The 25,201-nt window shown below is 44.3% G+C and overlaps 1 protein-coding gene across 1 annotated transcript in view; it reads left to right on the forward strand.

The window, feature by feature from the left end:
* Positions 1-25,201, forward strand: part of LOC116820524 (disintegrin and metalloproteinase domain-containing protein 20-like) — a 174,012-nt gene that overhangs the window by 55,906 nt on the left and 92,905 nt on the right. The window contains 4 exon segments of the mRNA XM_075066834.1: positions 1,726-1,797; positions 4,334-4,503; positions 10,251-10,353; positions 20,369-20,526. Coding sequence (XP_074922935.1) covers positions 1,726-1,797; positions 4,334-4,503; positions 10,251-10,353; positions 20,369-20,526 — 503 coding nt within the window.

Raw genomic sequence — 25,201 nt, forward strand, 5'->3', positions numbered from 1 at the left:
GACAACTGATCTGTACTGTAAACCGAAAGTTGGGACCAGTTCAAGCAGATAGACTGAACACAGCAATAACATCTCTTTGGACCAAAAAAAGAAACACATTCAGATTGGTTTGATGAAACATCTCTCTCTTTTTCAGCTTCTGTATGGTGAGCTCTCCTAGGGCATCCGGCATATAGGTCATCCACGGAAACATTACAAGGACACCATCAAAGCCAATCTGCAGTACAGCAGTATCAAACCTAGGGACCCTGAGGATGCCGCCAGTGATAGAACACAGTGGCATGCAACAGTCAGAAATACCTGCATCGCCTTTGAGGAAGACACTGCCGGCGTCTACAAGAGGCACGCGAACGACGTCACAGAGCACAGCAGCGCACAGCCCATTGGCCGTGAGCTTCCCATGCACCATCTGCAGCAAAATGTGCACCTCTAGAATTGGCTTGTATAGTCATCAAAGCGCACACCACGAGACCAACACTAGATGATCTGCACAGATTTGTCATCATCAGATCGATGGACTACCAAGACATTTGCCTGTATTAAAATGAGCTTAGTTAACTAAGCAATCCAGATAGTTCTGTATAATGGAACTGTCCTTATTATAAACTTTACCAGGGATGAGAAACCAATTTAAAATTATTCAAGATCAAATATGCCTACTGGGAGGGGGGCGAACCCAAAACAAACAAAACTATAAATGTTTTAAGTAGAGAAAACAACATGAAGAAAGAAAATCTCCACACTCTGAATGGAGGTGAGTGCATAAGGGAAAATCCAAACATAAAGTAATCTTCTCTTCTCTAAAAATAATATCAGCCATTATTCCCACTCTTCAGAGCAAGAAACTTAAATAAGGCTGCAATGAGTGGCAATCAGCTTAAGTGGTGATTTGATCAGCCTATAAAATTGGGAGATGATTTCTGATAGTAGAAGATTCTCTAGTCTACCAGACAAAGACATAACAAGACCTAATGTCTGGAAATTGAAACTAAATAAATTCAAATTGGTAAATTTTAACAAGGAAGTTAATTAACCATTGGAACGATTTATGAGGGACTTGATGAAGTTTTAAAATCAAGACTGGATGAGTTCCTAAAAGATATGATCACTCCATGCTGAACATGAGCTTCCAATGTGATACTGTGGCCAAAAAGGCTAATATGATCTTTGGATGCTTTAACAGGAATCTCCAGTCTGAGGAGAGAGGTTATTTTGCCTCTGTATTGGGTACTGGTACAAGTGCTACTGGAATACTGTGTCCAGTTCTGGTGTCCACAATTCAAGAAGGACATTTGATACACTGGAGAGAGTGCAGAGTGCCACTATGAGAATGATTAAAGGATTAGAAAATATGCTTTATAGCAATAGACTCATGGAGTTCAATCTATTCAACAAAGTTAAGGAGTGACTTCATCACAAACTATAAGTACCTACATAGAGAACAAATATTTGATAATGATCACTTCAATCTAGACAAATGGTGAAAATCCTGACAGAATATATTCAGAGAAGCAAAAACACAGAAATATAATTGGCATGAAAATGGAAAAAGTAAATGAATAACAAAAAATGAGAAGTGAAATTATATGTAGGAATATTTGTGTGAATCATAGTTAATTTGGAAAGATTTTTCATGAAACATTGCTGCTGTTTAAAGATCTCACGTAGAATTAATTCTTTCTTCAGAATGGAGAGTCTAAGATGTTTTGGTGTTTTTACTCCTAGTTTCGCCATGAAGATTCCAATGAAACTTTGTTGACATTGAAGATGCTTCAGTATGTACATTTAACAAATGAGGTGAGTTATTTACTCTTATTTATTATGGGCACAATTGTGACTGATGTTATATATCTGCACTGGGGAATCAGGGGACATAAGAGGCCTCCTTAGTCCCTACACAGGTTACCTATATAGAGTGTTGCAGCTCTGATGTAGATTAAGTCCAAATGATATATCACCTTCTTTCCCACTGAAAGCAGGGCCTGTCATAATTTGAGGTGGAATTCTGTGTTTTGGAAGAAATCAAGCCAGCTTTGTTTCCGTGCTCCCACTAATTATCATCGTCATACCCTATTTAAAAGTTCTAACAGTTTTATCTACTAGGTCATTGGCAACTGGATGGTAAGGGGAAATTTAAATATGTTTTATTGCATTCCTGAGGTTGCTCCACTTTAGGTGAGTCTGCATCCCTGCACCTGCAATTGGAGATTCTTAGCAGTGCCCATTTGGCCCATACATGCCCGCCCCCCATTTTGTGTCTCCCCCTAGCAGCTATATGGCACTGAGCAGCCAAACTGCCCTCAGTTTCTTCTCCACTGCCCTTGGCCTGAAATGGAGCCCTTGGCAGCACCTCCTTAGTTTCTTCATGTTTACCTTTTAGAGTTAGTGTTAGTATAGTTATACAATAGAGTTAGCTATAGCTACTTTCCTCTCCCCCGCTTATTTCTTTTTAAAAAATCAATTATTATTAGTTACCGGTAAAATTCTGTTCATCCGTATAGTGTAGTCTAGTTTTCACTTCCTTCACCTGGGGGAATGGTACTGATAGAGGCATGCCCAGATCTCTGGGGTTTAAACACTGTCTTTCAGGCCGCGAGTCAATCCCGGTCAGTGATAGGTACTCTCAATGTGTTCATTGTCTGGGTGAGACACATGTATTTCAAAAGTGCCTCCATTGCCTCAACCTCAAGACTTGCACCAGAAAAGAACGGGAGCTCAAGCTAAGGCTTATCCTGATGGAAAATTCACTGCATCCAGCTTCCAACTGCAGACCCCACTCAGACACCATCCTCGTTGACCGCAGTGGTGGCTTCCAGCAGATATTCTCCATCACCCTCAGTAGTAGCGTAAAATTCTGCCACACTTGAGTTGTCTTTATCTGTGATCCCACGTATGATGAAATGAAGTTGACCTCACATTTAATTATCTCAAATTCATGCTTAGGATTCCTGTTGCTGACGCAGTAGTAGATGGACCAATTGTACAAACTGTTTAGTAGCCTTCCAATTCAAGGGAAGGTTCCTGTTATGCCACATTCCCTTTAGAGATGACCTTTCCTGTTTCCTGGAGTAGAACCACTGTTCAACAAAACATAATCTATCTGCAATGGTGGTATAGACCCCACACTGTAATAGCCATGAAAGAGTTGATAAGTGGATCAGTTATGTCTCCAGCCACAACTATGTCCAATTAGCATCAGCTTGGATAAAAGTCTGCAATTTAGGCAGAATACATGGTTGCCAGAGAGCTGACAGCTTGAGGAAATGGGGAGCAGCAGACTGGGAAGAAGTGGCTGAAAGAGATAGATCTCTGGGGGGAGAGGATTAGAGAGTAGCTCTGTGAAAGATGCTTGTAAACAGGCATAGATGGACACAACCCGGGGAAGCAGCAGGGGATCATATGAAGCAGACTTTAGCAGATTAACACAGGGACCCTGGGCTGCAATCCAGAGGGGAGAGAGACCTGGGTTCCTCTCCCACTCCCACAGAACAGAGGTGTGATTTTTTGGGGGTATGTGTGTGAGTGGGAGAAACAGGCCTTACCTGATCTAGTGCTGTTGTTTTCAGGTCTGTCCATTGTCCTTTACTGAAAAAGACCCTATAAATATCAGTGGGGATCATAAGAGCCATTATAAATAGCTTTTAAAATAATTGTAGTTTTCAAAATGTTGGGACATACTTATTTAAAAGATGCTTTACCAGAAACTTGAACATTGAAAATCTGTTAGGTTTTTTTTTTTAAATAAAAAGCTGAGTGTCCCTTTAAAAATATTACCTTAGTATTAGTGTAGTTAATACATAGGTCTTCTATGAAGCCTCATTTCGTTCAGCGTTCTGCCAACATACTATTGGATTGTTCTCTTAAATCATTAATGGTAAACCCCTGGCTCAGTTACAGGAAGCAGCATACATGAGGCCCCTAGAGCTGTGCATAAGAGTGGTGATGTCATGTTCATACATGAGAAAGTACAAGTGACCATCATCAGAACAGAACAGAGAGACTGGCTATATACAAAGTACTGCCAAACGCACGAAGTAAACAAATGAAAGAAATAGATATTTTTCTGATAAATTCTTTCAGCTTTAGTAATCGTGAGTGTTGTTTGCAACTATAATATGTAAACATTTTTCCAGACAGAAATGAGATTTTTCAGATCAACAACAGTGTCCCTTTAATATTATGATTATATTCTGAGCTCCAGTGCAGCTTCTGTGGCTGAAGAGGTAAAGTGGAACACAGACTGGGGAATGATACCAGCAGTGTGGATTATATGAAGGATCATAGCTTCAAAGCGTTACATGTAGATGATTTTTTTTAATATTTATGTTTTTAGATGTACCGTCCATTTGGCCTTCACGTTGTTCTGATTGCATTAGAGCTTTGGACAGAAAGGGATCTCATGACAATTACTCACCTTTTGGAACAGGTTATTGTATTTTATTCGACCTATGTTCGAAAATTCCTTATGGGCCGTGTACAATTCGACCACACACAATTAATTGTGTAAGATTCTTTTATTTTAATCTTTAAAAATATGGTAATACTGTTCTTTATATTTGTAACCATCAATATTAAATTCAGTCCTTGAAGATATTTTGCAAGATTTTGTTTGGAAACTAGACAATGTACCCCCACTCCCCCCCACGCCCCCCAAAAAAGGATCCATTATTCTCCTGCAGAGCCCAGCTGCCATTGCAAAATTAGGTTTTCCTTTGGGTTCTGTAGCCTAAGAGGCGTGAGCAGCCTGATAGTCTCCACCTACTTGAGAAAACCCTCAGTTCATTCTACCTCCTAAGCAACAGCACAGATGGTTTCCAGACTCCTGACCCTCATTGTACAAAGAAAATGTTAAACCCTGCTCAGATTTAAAATGTTTGGCAAGTAGTTCAGTTTTTTGTTCAGTTTGTTTCTTGTAATTGATTTTTGGGGGCAGAGTTGCTCAGACTTCAGCTCCATGGCACTCTGCTTTATTCGCTATTCATGAACCAGGGTCCCAGTGTGCAAACATTCATAGATTATAAATCCATATGCAACAGTTTGATTGTCTTGTCTAACCTGCATAACACAGATCATAGGACTTGGCTCTATTAATTCCTTTTTGAACTAAAGCATTGTAGTAAGAAGAGATAAAAGTGATTGGAGATATACCTATCTCCTAGAACTGGAAGGGATCCTGAAAAGTCATTGAGTTCAGCTCCGTGTCTTCACTAGTAGGACCAAGTACTGATTTTTGCCTTAGATCCCTGTGTGGTCCTCTCAAGGATTAAACTCATAACTCTGAGTTTAGCAGGCCAATGCTCAAACCACTGAGCTATCCCTTCAACCCCTTGTATCAGAGGCCTGGTATGAAGCAGGACCTGCTCACAGAATCTGGCAAGAACAGAGCCGATATTGCAGAAATACACATTCCTAAGAACTTCTAGGGAGAGTACTCACGCAAACACATCCCAATATCAAGTGGTACCAGAACATACTGATATCAAGGATGGTACAAAAACATTCCACAAGGATAACAGGAACACACTGAGCCCTCCTAAAAGATAAGGTCAAGATGACAGTACATAATGAAGATGTTTTGATTGAACCAACATGTACAAGGTAATTGGTAATAATTAACCATGTCAGGGGTCAGTAACTAACTATGTCAAAGGGGCAGTACTAACTTGTTTGTATTGAGGTATAAAGATGTATCTCAGAGGGAGTATCTTTGTCTAGCCTAAGGAGGAACGGAAAGTCCCGCCGTTCTCCGAGCTCATTTATTGTTACAGGCATACCTGTATCAGTGGTCCGGTAGAGTCTGTGGGATACTAATACTGTGCTTTGTCAACAGTAAACCTGGCTGGGTGCCTACTTCCCTTAACAGATCTTGTGGTGATTGGGTGATTTGCTCAAGGTCTGCCGTGCCAGATGTCTGCTCATGGCTGAGGCGGCACACCAAGGGACACACATACATGCAGCCAAACAGCTATCAGCATCTAACAACAAGTATACCTTTTAGAAAAACATCCAATCTTGATTTTAAAATTGCCAGTGATGGAGAATCCACCACAATCTTTGGTAAAATGTTCCAATGGATAACTACCCTAACTTTTAAAATATGTGCCTTATTTCTGTCTGCATTTGTCTATCCTTGACTTCTAGACATTGGATCTTGTTATAGCTTTGCTTGCTAGAAAATTATCAGTTCTTCATGGAGTGATGTCCCTGTGGGTGCTCCATTTTAGGTATTCATGCATCCCTGCGCTCGTAATTGGAGATTTGCAGTAGTAGGGGCTCATTGGGTCGCATACGTGTCCCCATCTTGTGCCACTTCAGGCGATTATCTGGCACTGTGCAACCAACCCCCCGCCCCAGTTCTTTCTCTACTGCCTTTTGCTTGAGTTGGATCATCCAGCAGTGCCTCAATACCTTTTATTAGTAGAATCATTTTAAGTAATTAGACTTAATTCTTCTCCTTATAGTTATTCTTCTCTGTTAATTTCCTGTACAAAAATCCCTTTTTTTAGATCAGATAGGTTTCCATTCTTAATAGTTAGAGTAGAAATTTATTTTTTCCCCTTACAGAGGAAAGCACTCCTCCAGTCCCCCAGGTTTTAAACGCTGCCTCACTTGCAGGTTTCAATACCTATATTTGTTGGGCATTCACAGTGCGTCTGCTGCCGCGTCAAGAAACACATACCTCAGAAGTGCTTGTACTGACACGACCTCAAAGCCCAGACCAGAAAGGCAAGAGACTTACAACTTAAACTCCTCCTCCTAAACTGAAACCCCATGTGTTGGCATTGGCAGAGCCAACTAAACACTCAGCACTGAGTGGCTCAGCATGTCTGCAGACAATGGCACCACCTTCTGCAAGCACCATGCATTCGGTACGCACACCGGCACCCACATCATGCTGCAAAAATCAGTACCGATAGCTATGTCTTCTGTGGTACCAATGCCACCAACAACACAAGAATTCCTGCACCACAAAGACCTCATGATCAATTTGACACCTGAATCCCCTATTCTCGACACTGACACCGCCCCCGCATGGTCACTACCAAGTCACCTCACAACTCCATCATGATCTGCTTCACCATTTTCAAGCAATGAGAATGAAAGGACGAAGGGGAAATATATTCTTCAACATGTTCTTCTCTGGACCACAATCCACGAAGACCAGACCCTCCGCACAGGAGATATTACATTGACCCCAAAGACACACACTGATATGGTTACCCATGGATGCCACCAATGCCATTTCCCCCACAGTGGGCATATTGGAACCTGTGGGCAACATACCCCCCACAACACAAACCTTCCAGCCCCCCCATGGGGAGCCTACATCATTCCTCCACACTTTTGGTACCAGGACCATTGGAACCTATAGAAGAGGGAGCTGAAGAGAAGGAAGAACGCTCCGACCAGGAAATGGCACCAGCAACCCACTCTTCTTCGTCTTCCCCTGAGGACACCGTAATGACACCAACTCCCAACACAGGAGATGATTTCAAGCAATTTCAAGATCTCTGCAAAAGAGTTGCAAGCTCACTAGACATCTCACTGGAAGAAGTCAAGGAGGCACAGCACAAACTCCTGGAGATTTTACATACATTGGCCTCCTCCAGCATCCGTGCAGGATGTTCCAATACTAGACATATGCAGGGCAGCCACCTGGAGCTCCGTCCACATGTTTGCTAGATATGAGATGCTAGGTGAAGCTGCTGCTGCAGGTTGGGCAGTGGGAACTGAAGGACTGCAAGCATCTTGGCTGCTGGCTTCCTTGCATGCCCCTCCAGTCTGAGCATTGCTTGTCCATCATCCACATGTGGAATACACCTAGGGACCAGCACTTTAAGAAGAAATTGAGGTTACTCATCTGTAACTGGAGATTCTTCAAGAGGTGTGGTCCCTATATGAATTCTACTACCTCCCCTCTGTACCCTCAGTTTTGGATTCTGTTGGGTTTGCAGTTACTAGAGGAACTGGAGAGTCATCAGCCTGTGCTGCTTCTTATGCCCTTGGTTGGGAGCACAAGGTGGTCTTCTCTGCATGTGTAGGCCAATGGACACTGCTTGTTAGAATTACCAGACTCAGGCACATGGTGTACATGCCATACTATGTGTGTGGCATAACGATAAAGACCACACATCTTGAACTTCCAGTTTACAGGTAAGAAAATTGATGTTTTTTGTTTTTTTTTTAATTTTCTAGTTAGTTTTGTTGTCTAGTTATAACCAACCACCTGAAAGGAATTTTACAAGTGCTATAAGTTATAGATTCAGAATTAGAGCTGCTGCATGGATGAGAAAGTAGGAGAAGGTCCAAATGTTTTCATATTTGTGATTGTACAAGTTGCTGTTTATTAACAGGGATGCTTGGGCATCATGATTGAGAAGTTAGAAGTCTGTGTTTGAAGACACAGAAGATAAATTAAGCTGATGAATCTTTGGATTTAGTTTCCTTGTTCTTACATGCTCTTTCATAATGCCCTTCATTCCAGCTCTCCAAGGCCCATATTCAACAAAGTTCTTCAGCACAAGCCTAACCTTTTAGCGTGTGGTTAAATCCCATTGAAATCATTAGGACTTTGCTAAATTGAAACCTAAAAGTGCAGGCAGCAATAGTAGGAGTACTCAGAGCCTACCAACAGCCCTATCATCTCAAGATCAGGTACCAGAATTCTTGAAGGCAAGATATCCTGCAGCAAAGAGAAATCAGCAGCTGGAAACAAATAGATATTTTATAACTTCATATAAAATTTTACAACCTGGGTGTATCTGTATACTTTTGCCAATTACTATAAAATAAATTTCAACTCACTGGGTGATGATGGGCTTTTTTAAGCTGCCATGCTTATACAAATACTTTCGTTCCACATTTTTCTGTACTGCTGTAAACTAGTTAACCAGTAGTGAAGACAATTTGGGCCAGAGCATCAGATAATATAGATTGGTATAGCTCCATTAAAGCCAGTTTTCACCAGATGAGCATCTGGTCCTATGTATGTGAGACTGAGACAACTGCATTCTTACATGTATATTTGTCCTCACATAACATACGCAGGGGCGGCTCCAGGCACCAGCACGCCAAGCTAATTATTTCCAATCCTGGAAATTTAGGCCTAAACTGAAAAAAACCATGATGATTACTTTCCATCTGAACAATAAAATGGCTAATACTGAATGTGTTGTGCAGTTTTACGGTGACAATGTCGGCCATGAGGCTATCCCAAAGTATCTCAGCATTACACTGGACCAGAGTTTGACCCTCCAACAAGATTTCAAGAATACCCATGATAAACTCAGGTCTCGTGTCCCACTTATCAGGAAAATGGCCAGAACATACTGGGGCTCCAATCCACAGATCCTATGAACCGCAACAATTGCCTTTGTTCTATTCTGCAGCTGCATAGTGTGTGCCAGTATGATCGCACAGAATTCACACTAAACTCCTCAATACTCAATTCAATAATGCCATGCGCTTAGTATCAGAGATGCTCAAATCAACTCCAGTTGATTGGCTCCCGGTCATATCGCATATCCAGCCTCCACAGATTAGAATAGCTGCACAGACATCTCGCTTTCTCAACCATGTCAATGCAAATATGAGGATCCCTTTGCACAATAATCTGCAGAACCCACCAAAGACAAGATTAAAATCTCACAACTCTCTATGGAACCGCATCAAGCCCCTTACACTTAACTTCGACACTGAGGCTCAATGGAGAGCCACATGGAGTATTTCGATGGCTCAAAACAAACAGTTCGTCATCAACCACGCCAAGGAACCACTGGGTTTTGACTTATGTTGGAAAGACGAGTGCAGACTGAATCACATCAGGACATCTCATGGGAGATGTGAACAAATCCTCTTTAAATGGAAAATGAGGCAAACACTTGTATGCTACAGCGTGCTGGCTATCAAACCTAGATATAGATTTGTAATTGTTTCTACCAAGGCATATGGAAGAAGAAGTGACTTATCTATTAATATGGTCACTGGTCTCAGCAGAAGACGCTTCAGCAAAGATGTTTCTAATTGGTTCTGATGGGGCAGACTTTAGCTTGTAAGTAATTCTGGATTGGTGGATATTTATGTTATGAGAAGATGTATTTACAAGTAAGAACATAATGTTTTCTTATCGATCTAAATACGGATCTTATATTTCACTCTTTTATTTATACTGAATTTATTTACAGCTGTAGAGAACAATTTAATATCAAATGAACATTCTGTATTTACATTTATTTTATTTTGTATTTTAGGGGTGGAAAATATCCAGGGATTGATGGATATTCATATGGAGAACATCTGTGCACTAGTACTCCCTCAGTAGCTACTGTCAAAGTATGTGAAATATAGTCTACAGTATGTACACTTCAAAAATTGATATTTTAATTAATTTAAATATTTTCTCCAGTAACATTATGCTAATAATTGGTTGTTTCATAGCATTTAAGTCTAGAACAATTAGATCATCTAGACTGACATCCTGTATATCACAGGGCATTACATTGCACCCAGTTATCCCTATATAAAGCCCAATTTCAGACCAAAGCCTTTCAGTCCTTAGATGACTAAACTGTTATGTGACACAGGCAGAGAACAGAAGAGACCAAGGTCCCACCAAGGCTCCTGCAATGACAGGGAATTGACTAGGTGAGCTATGTCTAGATGATCCCAGCACGTGATCCATGTCCCATGCTGCAGAAGAAGGAGAAAAAAACCTCAATTTCCCAGTCAAGCAGATCTGGGGTAAATTCCATCCTTAAAATCCAGTGATCAATTGCACCCCGAGGATACAAACAAGGCATACCAGCTAGTCATCTAAGAAAGAGGGCTCCCTGCACCTTCTCAAAGTCCTGTCCACCCATCCCATGTCTCCTCTCCAGCTGTAGATAATTGAATACACTCTGATGCATCAGAGAAAGGTGGGGAAAAAAAACCAGAGTACATTTAATCAGTTTTGATCAATTGTGCATTCTGGGGGCAGGGGAAATCCTTCCTGACCCCTGAAAACACCTGAAACCCTGAAGCATTCACTTTGATTATATTCCTTGTCCTAATGCAGTGCTGCAACTGTTATGAGCATGTTGAGAGCACTGCAAAGCTTTCTGTTCTCCATGTCTCATGATGAGAGCTAATGAACAAGGGATGCATAGATTCACAGATGTCAGTCAGAAGGGACCACCATGACCATCCAGCCAACCACCCACACACAAAGGCCATAGACATTTCTCCCAGAATCTTGATTAAAGCATATCTTTTAGAAAGATACCTAATTGCTATGAATTTGCATCTTATTTCAAGGTTGAATTTATCTAACTTCAACTTTCAGCCATTGGATCTTGTTATGGCTTTGTCAGCAATACTGAAACTCCACCCGCCACCTCCTTCCCCCAATATCTGGTCTATGTGTAAAAAGCTATACACAGCAATCAAGTCACCTCTCAACCATCTCTTTAATAAGCTGAATAAATTGAGCTCCTTAAGCCTCATGTCATATTCATATTCATGCTCATACTCATTCCTCCACATTAGGTGTATGCATGCCATCTGCACAATCACTGGATATTTTTCCCTCAGAGGTATCCATCGGGTCGGCTCTAGTGCCCTTTGTCACTGAGCACTCATATGCCGATATGAGGGGCCCAGTTGATTCCACATCCTCTCAGTTTCTTCTTATCTACTATGATGGTCACAGGAACAGCTCCTCTTGCTTACTGGTTTTGTTATTCCAGTTCTTTATTTTCTCAGCAGATTAATTTTATATCTTGTTAGTTAACACTTCTAGCCTTGTTAGTGGATTTTCGCCTGCTCCAGGTACTGGATTATGCCCCGGTCTCCAGGTTTCGAGCTCTGTGCCTCCTGTAGCAAGCCCATGCTTATGAGTGATCCACACTCCACTTGTCTGAAGTGCCTGGGGGAGACTCATATTAGGGACCGGTGCTAGATCTCTTGAGAATTCATGCTCTGTACAAAGAAGGACATGGAGGCCAGGTTGAAGTTCCTCCTGACGGAGGCGGCACTCCATCCCTTATCAGAGCTGAGCCAGTCTTACTTGGCACTCAGTATCTCAGTGTCAGTGCAGAGTGCTCCTTCTGACGTGAAAGAATCTCTGCACTGTTCTCCGCTGGTACCAGATTAAAAACATAAGAAGTAGCGGACAGAGAGGGGACATTCTCAGACTCTGAAGAAAGCCAACCACGTAGAGTGCGATGAAATATGACCTGAGTCTGGCCAGTCCTCTGCCCCCACTCTGAGGGCAGCACCATCAACTCTACCTCATAGGCAAGTTCCATTGAGTCTGGTCCTGGACCATCCCTTGGCACTGGAGGAGCAATGTGACACCAGCAAGATTGTGGTACCATTTATTCTGGAGGCATTTGCTGTGGCCAGGGAGCTGCTGGTGCTTTCGGTACCACCATTGCCAGCAGTACAAGAGTTGGTGGCATTGGTACTGGGGAGCAGAAGGGAGTCTGTGGCCCTGGGCTCCCGTTCAGTACCAGCCCCCTCGGTACCATCTAGAGGGAAACTGCCTTACTTGCCTCAACCCACGTATTTCCACCTCAGCACCATTCCCTGGCACCGATGGATATCTCCCCTCCATGATCCCTGGAAGAAGGCTTGTCATCATACTTAGAAGTAGAATTGTATTCCCACTCAAGGAACTGCTGTCAGTTCCCCACTGGGCAGCCCGACCAGTTGATGGACCTGGGTCCAGGGGTGTTGCTGAGTCCTTGGCACAATGAGCACTTGCTTACAGATACAGCAGCCATTTTGGAACCTGTGGGGTTTTTCCCCTATGCAAGGGCCCTCTTCCAGACACTCTTACTCTGTAGTCTCGGAAGGAAGAATGCCCCCATCCTATGACCAGCAGGTGACCTGGGCTCCAGTACCAGGCCTTAGGACCTAGATCTCTGGGATCCAGTCAGTGCAGAAGGAGAGGAGCAGGACCCCTTTCCAATATAGGCCTCTTCTTTCTCTTCCCTGGATGAGGCAGCATCTGGGATACCTGTATCTTCCCCTCATGATGACTTTTTTGCTGACCAGGAGCTGAAAGTGGAGGTAGTCAAAGAATCGTCCCAAAGCCTGGTTCATATTCTGTCCACTGCGGGCCCATCGAAAGTGGCCCTCCCTCTCAATGAGGCCATTATGGTACCAGTTAAAGCCTTGTGGTAAACCATGTCCTCCCTGCCTCCCACTGCAAAAAGTGCCAAAAAGAAGTATTTTCTTCCCTCCCAAGTCTATGAGTACTTGTACCCCCACCCCCTTCAGGGTTCCTTGTTGTCTTGGTGGCCAATGAGAGAGACAGACAGGGACAGCAAGGAGTGACTCCCAAAGCAAAGGACATGAAAAGACAAGACTGTTTGGAAGAAAGATTTCTTCTACAGGAGGTCTACAGCTCTAAAGCTCCAACCAGCAGGCTTTGCTGGGGAGATACAATTTTAATGACTGGAAGTTGATAATGAAATTGAAAGACTGTCTTCCCTAGGAATCCAGATAGGAGTTCTCTGCTTTGGTGGAGGAAGGGAAGTCTGTGGCCAGGGCCTCCCCACAGGCCACTATTTTTGGAGGATGGATCCTGGCTTCTGCAGTGTCCATGCATATATATTCTGGGCTCCAGTCCTCGGGTGTACCAATGGAAGTCTAACAGTCCATCCAGAACCTTTCATTTGAATGCACTTTGCTCTTCTCCAAACAAATGGAAGTGAAGGTTTCGTGGCAAATTGCTGGTACTGTTATGCTGGGTCTCGCGCTTTCTCTTCTTTGGGGAAGGTTCAGGGCGCCATTGCTTGCCTCTGAACTAGTATTTTAATTACCCCACTAGTGTCCTTGAGGAGGGGAGTGGAGAGGGAGGGACCTGGGCCCGCCCTCTTCTCCAGGTCCCAACCCAGGGGCCCTGAGGTTTGTGGTGAACCACTTGAACTAGTGGTTCCTTCCCCTGGGCTACTTCCCTCTCCTGCCCTTCAGCTTGTGAAGGGGCTTCTTGCCCTCCTTCTACACAAGTCATGTGCACCTTCCCTAGGGTTTCTTTTGGATTTCTCAGCCCACTACAGCACTCCTCCAAACTTTCCTTTTGTCTCTCTTCAAAACTGTTCTCTTCTCCAACTCCTTCAAACTGCTCTCTGCTCCAAATCCCACACTGTCTGACTGAAGCAGGGGTTTTTATCACATGACTGACTGCTGGTGCTCTAATTGGCTTCAGGTGCTCTAATTGGCTTCAGGTGCTCTAATTGGCTTCAGGTGCTCTAGTTAATCTATAGCAAACCTTCCTCCCCTTGCAGGGAATAAGGCTCCCTGCTAACACTCTCCTGCTGCCCTCTGGCCATGCTGTATCACAGTTTCTAGAGCCACTCTTAAGTCCCTGGGTCTATGTGCCCCAGTACCTTCGAGGAAACACTTCCGTCCTCAACAACCAGTCCATTTTTCAGCTCTGCCACCGTGCCAGGAACTGTTTAAGAATCAAAACAGGGGTTATAAATGCAGACATTTGCCCCTGCCCACTTCAGCCTCAGTACGGGCCATCACAGATACTTGGGAGGCCCCAAGCAGAACTTTTGATGTGGTGCCTGAGAACGTTATACCAGTTCCTGTACCATATCCTGTCCACCTTTTGTTTTCAAACCATCTCTCCTGCTTCAGCCTAGTGTGGTCCCTCATCACCTTTGACTACTGGGTACTGAGTATGGTTTATTCCCACCCCTCCATCCCATCCCCCTTCCCCATCCCTCTTCAGGAACCCTTCTCACAAGCAGCTTTTAGCCCAGGAGGTGCAACCTCTTTTCTGGGTAGAGTCTGTGGAGGAGATACCTCAGAGATTGAGAGGGAAAGGATTTTACTCCCATTATTTCCTAATCCCAAAGGCCAAAGGGGGTCTCAGACCCATCCTAGACCTGCATTTCCTCAGCAGTTATCTCAAGAAATTGAAGTTCTGCATGGTCTTCCTGGCCTCCATTATTCCTCCGTGGATCCAGGAAACTGGTACACTGCCCTTGACTTAAAAGGCACCTATATTCACATCTTCATATTTCAGGACCACAGAAGATTTCTCAGGTTCATTTTGAACCAAACCCACTACCAGTTTGCTGTCATCCCCTTTGGCCTGTTGGCAGCCCTTCAGGTATTCACGAAATGCATGGCTATAGTGGTGGCCTTCCTGAGAAGGCAAAGGGTGTGAGTCTACCCTTACCTCGACAACTGGCTGAGCATAGGCTCATCCGAGGCCCAGATGAAAGCCAGCATCCATCTGGTACAATCCACATTCCAAGCACTCAGCACATTCCAAGCACTCATCCCCATTCAGAGGATAGAGTTTATAAGCTTGATTGCACCTGAGTCAGAGCCTTTCTCCCAGAGGCTTACAAGCAGGCAGTGCCTGGCAATGGGACCGGCTCTATTCAATATCTTCTTCAACGACTTAGATATTGGCATAGAAAGTACACTTATTAAGTTTGCAGATGATACCAAACTGGGAGAGATTGCAAGTGCTTTGGAGGATGGGTCATAATTCAAAATGATCTGGACAAATTGGAGAAGTGGTCTGAGGTAAACAGGATGAAGTTTAATAAAGACAAATGCAAAGTGCTCCACTTAGGATATAACAATCAGTTTCACACATACAGAATGGGAAGAGACTGTCTAGGAAGGAGTATGGCAGAAAGAGATCTAGGGGTCATAGTGGACCACAAGCTAAATATGAGTCAACAGTGTGATACTGTTGCAAAAAAAGCAAACGTGATTCTGGGATGCATTAACAGGTGTGTTGTAAACAAGACACGAGAAGTCATTCTTCCGCTCTACTCTGCGCTGGTTAGGCCTCAACTGGAGTATTGTGTCCAGTTCTGGGCACCGCATTTCAAGAAAGATGTGGAGAAATTGGAGAGGGTCCAGAGAAGAGCAACAAGAATGATTAAAGGTCTTGAGAACATGACCTATGAAGGAAGGCTGAAATAATTGGGTTTGTTTAGTTTGGAAAAGAGAAGACTGAGAGGGGACATGATAGCAGTTTTCAGGTATCTAAAAGGATGTCATAAGGAGGAAGGAGAAAACTTGTTCATCTTAGCCTCTAAGGATAGAACAAGAAGCAATGTGCTTAAACTGCAGCAAGGGAGGTTTAGGTTGGACTTAGGAAAAAGCCCTAGAATCCCTTCCAACCCTAGAATCTATGAATGCCATCTCTAATATAGCAGGTCAAGGCCCGCCCCATCACGACAGCCAATTTCTGCCTCAGAAATTGGGTCATAAGGCTGCATGCACATATGTGGTACAACACACAAAACTGCACCTTAGACCTCTTTAAGCATGGCTGGCCTCAGCATACTCACCAAACTGTCATGATTTGGACTCAGTGCTTACAGTTCCCGCCGAGGTTCCCACCTCTCTAGATTTGTGGAGAGACCCCCGGAGGTTAGCTTTGGCATTCCCTTCATCAGTCCCCAAGCATCAGTATCCCCAATCTTGGATACATTTGAGCTAGGTTGGGGGATTCACCTTGAGCACCTCAGGACTCAACGTCTATGGTCCCAGGAGGCATTCTCCTTGCATATAAATGTCAGAGAGCTGAGAGCGGTCCGTCTAGCATTCCAGGTGCTTTACTCCAGATTGCAGGCAAGGTTGTGCAAGTCCCTAAGAACAACACTTAGCTATGTTTTACATAGACAGGCATGGAGGGGCACGTTCTTTCCCCCTATGACAAGAGGCTATTCACTTGTGGGAATTCTATGGGAAGCACTTGATCCAACTTGTAGCTTCTCACTTTCTGGGAGCCTGGATCAATGTGGCAGTTCCCCTCAGCAGGCCTTTCTCCTCTCACCATGAGTGGTTTCTTTGTCCCAATATAGCCATGACCATCTTCCAGTCATGGGGGACTCCCCTCATAGATTTGTGCACAACCAAGCAGAACAGGAAGTGTCAGCTGTTTTGCTCTCTATGTGGGACAGCCTGGGCTTGCTCTCAAATGCCTTTCTGCTCACCTTGGAAAAGCACCTGTTCTATGCATTTCCTCCCATTTCTCTCATGAACAAAGTCTTACTCAAAGTCAAGCAAGGTAGACTATAGGTTATTTTTATAGCCCCATGCCAGCACTGATTCACCATGTTATTGCACCTGTCAGTAGCAACCCTGATGATGCTTCCTCCCCTCACAGACCTGATCTCACAATATCGCAGCCGATTGCTCCACCCAAACCTCAAGGCCCTCCACCTGACTGCATGGAAATCCATGGATAAACACAGTGGAGGTGGCCTGTTTGGTGCAAGTCCACCAGGTATTGCAAGATAGTAGGAAACCATTTACTTGATCAAATTACCTTGCCAAGTGGAAGTGTTTCTCCATGTAATTCCAGTGAGGCCTCTCACCTGCTAGGTCACTTCTCCAGTCCATGCTGGAGTATCTTCTTCATCTGAAACAGAAGGGCCTAGCCATTTTGTCCATTTAGGTACACCTAGCAGCCATTTCTACTTTCCACCCTCCAGTGGATGGTATATCGGGTTTTTCTTCACAAAATGTCCATTTGCTTCCTCAAGGACTTAAGAGAGACTATACTGCAGATTCACAAATCCATTCCACCGTGGAACCTAAATCTTGTCCTGTCTAGACTCATAGGCCCTGAGTCACTGGCATCATGCCCTTTGTCATACCTTTCCTGGAAAGTTGCCTTCCTGGTAGCAATGACTTCGGCAAGGAGGGTCCGGTTGATCCAGAGCTCTAATGTCAGAACTCCCGTATGTGGTGTTCTTTAAGGACAAGGTGCAACTTCACTCTTTCCCTGCGTTCCTCCTTAAGGTGGATTCAGTTCCGTAGTAATCAGGCTATCTTCATGTCAGTATTCTTCCTGAAACCACACAGGAATAGGGAGGAGCAGTATTTCCACATGCAGGATGTTAGACGTGCCCTGGCCTTCTATATCAAAAGGACCAAATGATTCTGTAAGTCCACACAGTTCTTCGTGGCAATAGCAAACGGGATGAAAGGCCTGTCAATTTCGGCCCAAAGAATTTCATCCTGGATCATATCCTGCATTCACACCTAATATGAGCAGGTGGGTGCCTCAACTCCTGCCATCATGACCACCCACTCAACGAGAGCTCAAGCTTCCTCAGCAACATTTCTGGATATTTCTAGAGGGAGAGCTTGGTCTCTGGTGCATAGTTTTTCATCCCATTATACCATCACCCAGCAAGCTAGAGATGATGCCTGGTTTGGTAGAGCATTGTTGCAATCTGTATATCTATCGACTCTGAGCCCACATCCTAAGGTACCACTTGTGAGTCACCTAATGTGGCATGGAAATGAGCAAGCACTCGAGGAAGAAAAAAACAGTTATTAATCTTTCTGTATGCTGTTCTTCAAGATGTTTCACTCATGTCCATTCCACAACACACTCTCCTGTCCCTCACTCAGAATTAGCCGGCAAGAAGGAACTGAGAAGATGCAGAGCCGGCTAGGCCCCTCATATGCACGCATGAGCGCATGGCACCAGAGGGTATTAGAGCTGGCCCAACAGATACCACTGAGGGAAAAACCTCCATCAACTGTGCACGTGGTGCACACTCACCTAACGTGGAATGGACATGAGCATCACATCTCAAAGAACAACAGTTAGTATCAGTTAGTATCTCCACAAAACTCTCTCCAGTGTTTCCACAACTTTCTTGAAGTGTGGAACTAGAACTGGACACAATATTCCAGTAGCAGTCTTACCAATGCTGTGTACAGAAACAAGTCCACTTTCCTAGTTGTATTTGATATTCTTCTTTTCATACATTCAAGGATTGCATTAGCCCTTTTTGCCATACCATGCACTGACTGTTCACATTGAGGCAATTAGCTTTGATGATCTCCAAGTCCTTCTCTTAATCACTGCTTTCCAAGATGGTGTCTTCCATCCTGTATGTATAGCATGCATTTTGTTCATCTTTCTCACATGTGCTATCTTACATTTGCCTGTATTAAAACACATTTTGTTGGACTGCGATCATTTAATCAGGTGCTTCAGATATATTTGTAACAGTAATCTGTCTCCCTCATTATTTACTTCCCCACCAATACGTCATCTGCAAACTTTGTCAGACAAGGTATTATATCATCATTGTGATGGGGTGTACAGGCCCTGAGGTCCACTGCTGGAGACTTTGTGGTCCTTTTAGTTAGTCAATTGTTGCCTGGAGCCAGAGGAGTAAACCCAGTGCTCCTGGCTGGCTGAAGGAACTGCAACACCAGGGACAGAGCAGTTACTGGCAGGGACAGGGGGAGCAAGAAGGAGCTCCTGGCTGGCTGCTGGGACTTAAGAAAGACTTCAAACTGAGCTAAGGGTGAAGGAAAGGAACTGGGAGGCCATGGAGAAGTGCTCCAGGGAAATGCAGCAATTAATACAGGGATGCAGCAGGTGGCTGCTACTTCTGGTGTCCCTGGGTTAGGACCCATAGTAGCAGGCAGTCCTGGGTTCTCCACCCCCACCAAAAAGGGTCAGTAATTACAGAACTGTGATATACCCTGGAAGGGGGTTGAATGAATTGAACTTGAAGTGCCTTAGCTGGAGACCTATTTCCCCAGTTGATGCACCCACAGCTTAGTGGTTTTGTTATAATAGCTTTGTAGGGAACACTGTGCCACTTGATCATTTTTACAAGTAAATACGCAGGCCCTCTCCAAAGTGAGGGGAAATTAAACCATATTTTCTGCCTTAGTCCTTACTCTCACCAGTATGAAGTCAAGAATCCCATAGGTCTGTATCCTGTGCAATTATTTAGAAGTATTAAAAAATGTGGTCTCCCTACAACCAAGATATGGAAGCAGTAGGTGAAAGTTATTTACCTACTCTTATCTTACCTGAAATTGATATCAGTGATCCATTATGACAAAGTTTTTTCTGCTAATATTCCAAACATGGGGTCTCCACTTTCCCTCTCCCCCATTACCTACTATTTACTTTCACACAAATGGGGAAAAATTGGAAGTGGTGTAGATGAGATATAAGAGTGATTCAGTCTGAAAAACCTGCTTTTTAAATCTCTCACCTTAAAGCAGGAATTGATGTCCTTATAAAAGAAATGCTTTAGCACAACCAGAAGTTTATGGAATAGATGTAGGAATTATTAGATAAAATTCTATGGCTTGGAGACCTTGGCAGAGCTAGACATATCACTTGTGAGTGCTTCATTTTTTCCCACTTCTTAAAATGATCTCAGAGGGCAGTGTGAAGAAATTATTTCTTCACACTGAAAGTTCTCTTGTGGGATTCTGACGTGTTCTAGATATATGTTTGCAAATTATATTATCCAGTGTGTTCATGCAGTCACACTGCTCTTAAAATTTGGCTTTTTATGTTCATATGTAATTCATAGTTCCTTGTCTTGGTGTTTTGTCTAACTGTGTACAGGCGAGATCTAGATCAGTGCTTTATGATGCAATCAGTGTTGCACATGAGATGGGCCATTCTCTTGGCTTTCCTCATGATAATTCTAAGAGAAATACAGCTAGAGGCTGCGTCTGCAAATGCCCCGGAGGAGGAAAATGCGTGATGTGGTCACATGCCTCGTGAGTAATGCTTGGTTTTAAAGTTTATAATACAATAATTATGTCTTTTGATAAGTTCATTGTAAAGGAATCTCCTAAGCTTTCTCTCCCAGATGGTGGGATGGTTATTTACACTGGGTGGCTCCAGCACAGGCCCCAGTTCCTTAGGTTTTCCAAGGAGGTGCTCCTTGCGTCTTTCTGGATGGTGGAATCAAAAGGAAAGTTAAGTACCCCAATGGACTCAAGAATTTCCCCTTCCCAAGGCCCCTTGTAGGGGGGACACAAGGTCCATGGTGCTGCCAACAATAGAGGACCTATGTAGTGGGTTCTAAGAAATCTCTCAGGCTGGACTGCTGAGTCAGGCTTACTCTGTCCAGCTTACCATGGGTGTTTGCTGTACTGCCCACAGGTCGGAGAGGTCTCCCTGTGAGTTCCCCCTGTGGCTCCAGCTTAGGATAATCTTGCTCTTCCCTCTCTAGCTGACTGCAGTTTCCTCCATTTCAAAGATCTCCTCCCTACCATATATGATTGGCAAGACCAGTGGTGTGGGGCTAGCCCTTCCTCCTCGGCATCTCTGGCACCTTCCTCATCAGTGGGGTCTGTACACCCTATCACAGTCATTGGAGAATTAGGGGGCTGTGCTTTTATTTGTATGAACTGGTTGCCCATGGTGCACATGAGACAGGATGGTCCTTCACCTACATTGCATATCATGTAAGAGGCACAGAATACCAGTTGAAAATGTTCTCATGTTCAGTCACTGACTTCTCTGCCCTTCCTTTTGACATGGCTTTTAGGCTTCCTGCCTTTGAAGAATCAATTAAATTCAGAAGTCTTTTTTGTACATATGATATTTTTCCTTTGTGTTTCTCTCTCTCTCTTTCTCTCTCTCTCTCTTTGGCTCCTTTTTCCACTTTTGACCTATCATCAATTGCTTTGCAGATTACTGTTTGAGTTCAGGTTGAAACCCAAGAATGCCAAGGGATTATGGGCCCTACTCTCCTTTTACTGGCTCGTAGTACTTTGCAGCAATGGTTCTCCTTTAAGGATTGCAGATGTATACATTTCATTTTAGGTGTATGTGTGACCAGTGAACGAGTTGAAGATTGTTGCAGTCATTACCACAGAGATTGCAAATATGTGCTGTGTTCTTGTGCTCTCACCTGAAGGGTATAAAGGACAAGGCTTCTCCAACTCTCTCTCAGTTCCTTCTCTCTGGTTGTGATGGAGTTGGAGCACCCTGTGTTCCTTCAAGCCCTGGTTCTTTCAGGTCTCTTTTTCATCTATTATCACTTGCAAATAGTTAAGCGGTCACTAACATAAATAGATTAAGTATTTGTTAAATGTTAATTCTTCTTTGAGTGATTGCACATGTGCATTCCACTCTTGGTGTGTGCATATCCCACGCACAGTTGCCAGAAATTTTTTTTCCTCGGTGATACCTATCGGGGTGGTTTGAGTGCCCTTTGCTGATGCGCAATAGTGGCATGAGTACAAAAGACCCACCCAATCCTCCTCAGTCCCATCTTACCCCCTGTGACAGTTACTGGAACTGCTCTTTTTGCATTTGAAAGTTCTCCCAGTGGACCATGTTCTCTTGTTTTGTAAATAATTAGTGTTAAGGTTATTAGTATTTAGTTAGTTAGATTTTTTTTTTAACCATCTCAGGATTTCAATCAACTCCCAGTACTGTGGGATGCCTTGATCACCCAGCTTCAAGCCCTGTGTTTCCTGCAATAAGGCTATACCCATGAGCGACCTGCACTCAACTTGCTTGAAGTGCCTTGAGGAAGCTCATATCATAGAGTGTTGCCAAATGTGCAGACTTTAAGCCTCACGTGGAGAAAGATCATGAAGCCAAGCTAAAGTTTATGCTCATGGAAGTGTTCTTGAGCTCTCCATCTGAGCCACATTAGTCAGACTCAGGACCATGTGCCTCAATGCCAGTAAGGAGTGTGTCTCCTGCCATACCTGAGTCTTGACACTGCTCGCCATCCCCAGTGCATAACAAGAGGCATAAGAAGCAGACGGCCAAAAGGGAGCGATCTCAGGCACTGAAGTCTGCTAGGCATGGGGATAAGAGTAGACTGTAGTCCAAGCTCTTCTGAGACTGAAGAATAATACGCTGCTGTCTTCAGTGCGTAGGTAGTTTTCATCTAGTCCAGAGACAGAAGGATCTCCTTCCACATCTGTGGCACCACAATGACACTATCCTGATAGCGACCCTCCAGAGGCATTTCTGGCTGCCCGGAACATCCTGACCTTGTTAGTGCTGGTATTGCCAGTAATACAAGAGTTGACACTATCAATGCTGGCACACACAGGACAACTGGCAGGGTCGCTACTACACTCAGTATTGTACCAGCCTCATGTACACCTGATAGCTCGCCCTTCAGTACTGTCGAAGAGGGAACCTGCAATGCTCGCTTCTCTGTGGGCCTCTCCATCTCAAGCACCAGTCTCTGGCATTATCTGAAACTGTACCTCCATGGTGAACAGAAGGAGAAGAGTCGTCTTCTGAGTCAGAGGTTCAATCCTATGTTTTTCGCCCTCTGAGTCACTGTCACTGCTCCTTCTTCTGCCATTTCCACTCTTCCATGGATCCACTCATGGAGTACCATTGAGTGGTTGGTGAGGAATTCACTGGGGGCCTACGCCTATCCAGTGGGCTCTTTGGAATCCATGGGGCTTCCCCCCTATTTACAGATTGTATTCCAGGCACTCCAATTCATTTACCTCAGAAAGGGAAGTGGCACCTACCCACGGGCCACACCTGTTCTTCTTCATGTAGTGTCCCTATGGGTGCTCCACTGTAGGTATGCTTGCATCCCTGCACTGCTAATCGGAGAACTTCAGTAGCAGTGTCCATTGAGCGTGCACATGCACTGTCCCTCCTCGTGCAGCACCACAAGGCTAGCCCATGTGCATAGGCTAGCCCTCCTCAGTTCCTTCTCAACCACCTCTGACTAGAAACAGAGCCATTAGCAGTCTGTTAAGACTGCTGTCTTAATCTACATACCTATAGTTAGTTAGTCTCCTAGTTATAGTTATAGTTGCAGTTTTTCCCCTTAAAAAGAAAAAGAAACTTTATTTTTCCTCACATGTTTTCTTCCCCACTGGGGATCCTTTCCCCCAACAAGGTATGCCCCTTTTTCTGGGCTTCAAAAAGTGCTTCACTTGTAAAGAGGTGATTCCAATTGCAGATAAGTGCACTCATTGCATTCGCTGCCTCAGGGAAGGCCACATACAATAGAAGTGTGGTCTTTGCCAACAACTCTGGCCAAGATCCTGCAAAGAGAGAGAGCTTTCCCAGAAGATTATCTTTATGGAGGCAGCTAAAACACCAGTTGCCTGGCTGACATGAGTCTTCTATACCGCCTTCTACATCTAAAGACTGAGGATTGAAGAAGCAGGCTGTGGAGATCTCTCAAAAATCATCTAAAAAGAGAGCAGGAAGCCCCCATAGTGAGTCATGAGATAGCTGCAAGCGCTCACCATCTTACTCAGTATCTTTGGCAATGAAGCCATCTCATTCTGGCTCCCATGGCTCATGGAAACCGACAGCAACTGGTACCGCTGACAAGTCCATGGATTCTATGGGCACAGGCACTGAGCAATCAGCACTGAAGGACAGGAGTAAGTACTCCTTTAAAAAGACGTTTCTGGTACACAAATCCACATCAATACCACCAGCAATGGTTCACCCACCATAGGAGCGACTGGTGTGGACAAGATCCTCATCCCCGCAGCACCGCCACCAATGCCAGGATGACCACACAGGTGTATGTCTGCCATTCTAGAACATCTGCATGCCGGAGTGCACCGAGTCCCCTCCTCTCAGTAACCAAGACCTCTGCACCAAGCCTCTACCAAGCACTGGAATTAGCCGCCGCTGCATGCCATGCCCTCTGCCTCTCTACCAGAGGTTCAGACAGTATCTCTGAGGAGGTATTTTGTTGTAACTCTCTTCCTTTTTTATGGTGCTCATACCAACAGACCCCAAGGATATACCAACAATGGCTCCCACCACACATCCTGGTATGGCAACACATTGGGCACCACACCAGAGTCTCTATGCCATCCACCAATCACTAGATAGCATTATTAGGATCTTGGGTCAGCGCACTGCCAGCAAATCTAAGCTCTGAGCCCGCAATAATGACAAGCGACCGAAGAACCCTGGGGCACACTCCCTGGACTGCACCATCAAGGCTGGCGGAACCACCTCACAATATACGAGAACAGCGAAGCCAATACTGATGATGGAAGTGACTCCACCAAGGACCATAGCCTATCCACCTACATTCAGATGACGCCATCATGCTTCCCCACCATAATTGGTGAAGACTTTCGTCTCTTCCTGGAACTGCAAAGAGGGTGCAACGATCTTAGATTCATAGAATCATAGAAATCAAGGTTTGGAAAGGACTTCAGAAGGTATAGTAGTCCAATCCCACTCTCAAAGCAGGACAATCCCCTGACAGGTTGTTTGCCTCACAGGTCTAACTGGCCTCCCAAGATTAAACTCACAAACCCTAGGGATTTAGCAGCTCAAGTGGTCAAGAGTCAATGGAACCACCATCAACCTTGATAGTGTCTTCATATCTCAGCCATCCTCAAAGATCAACTCTTCCGATTAATGAGGCCATTTTAGATGCGCCAAAGGCTGTGTCGGCAAACCCAGCATGCAGATGGC

This window comes from Chelonoidis abingdonii, chromosome 1, assembly GCF_003597395.2.
Source record: "Chelonoidis abingdonii isolate Lonesome George chromosome 1, CheloAbing_2.0, whole genome shotgun sequence".
NCBI classification, from domain to species: domain Eukaryota; kingdom Metazoa; phylum Chordata; order Testudines; family Testudinidae; genus Chelonoidis; species Chelonoidis abingdonii.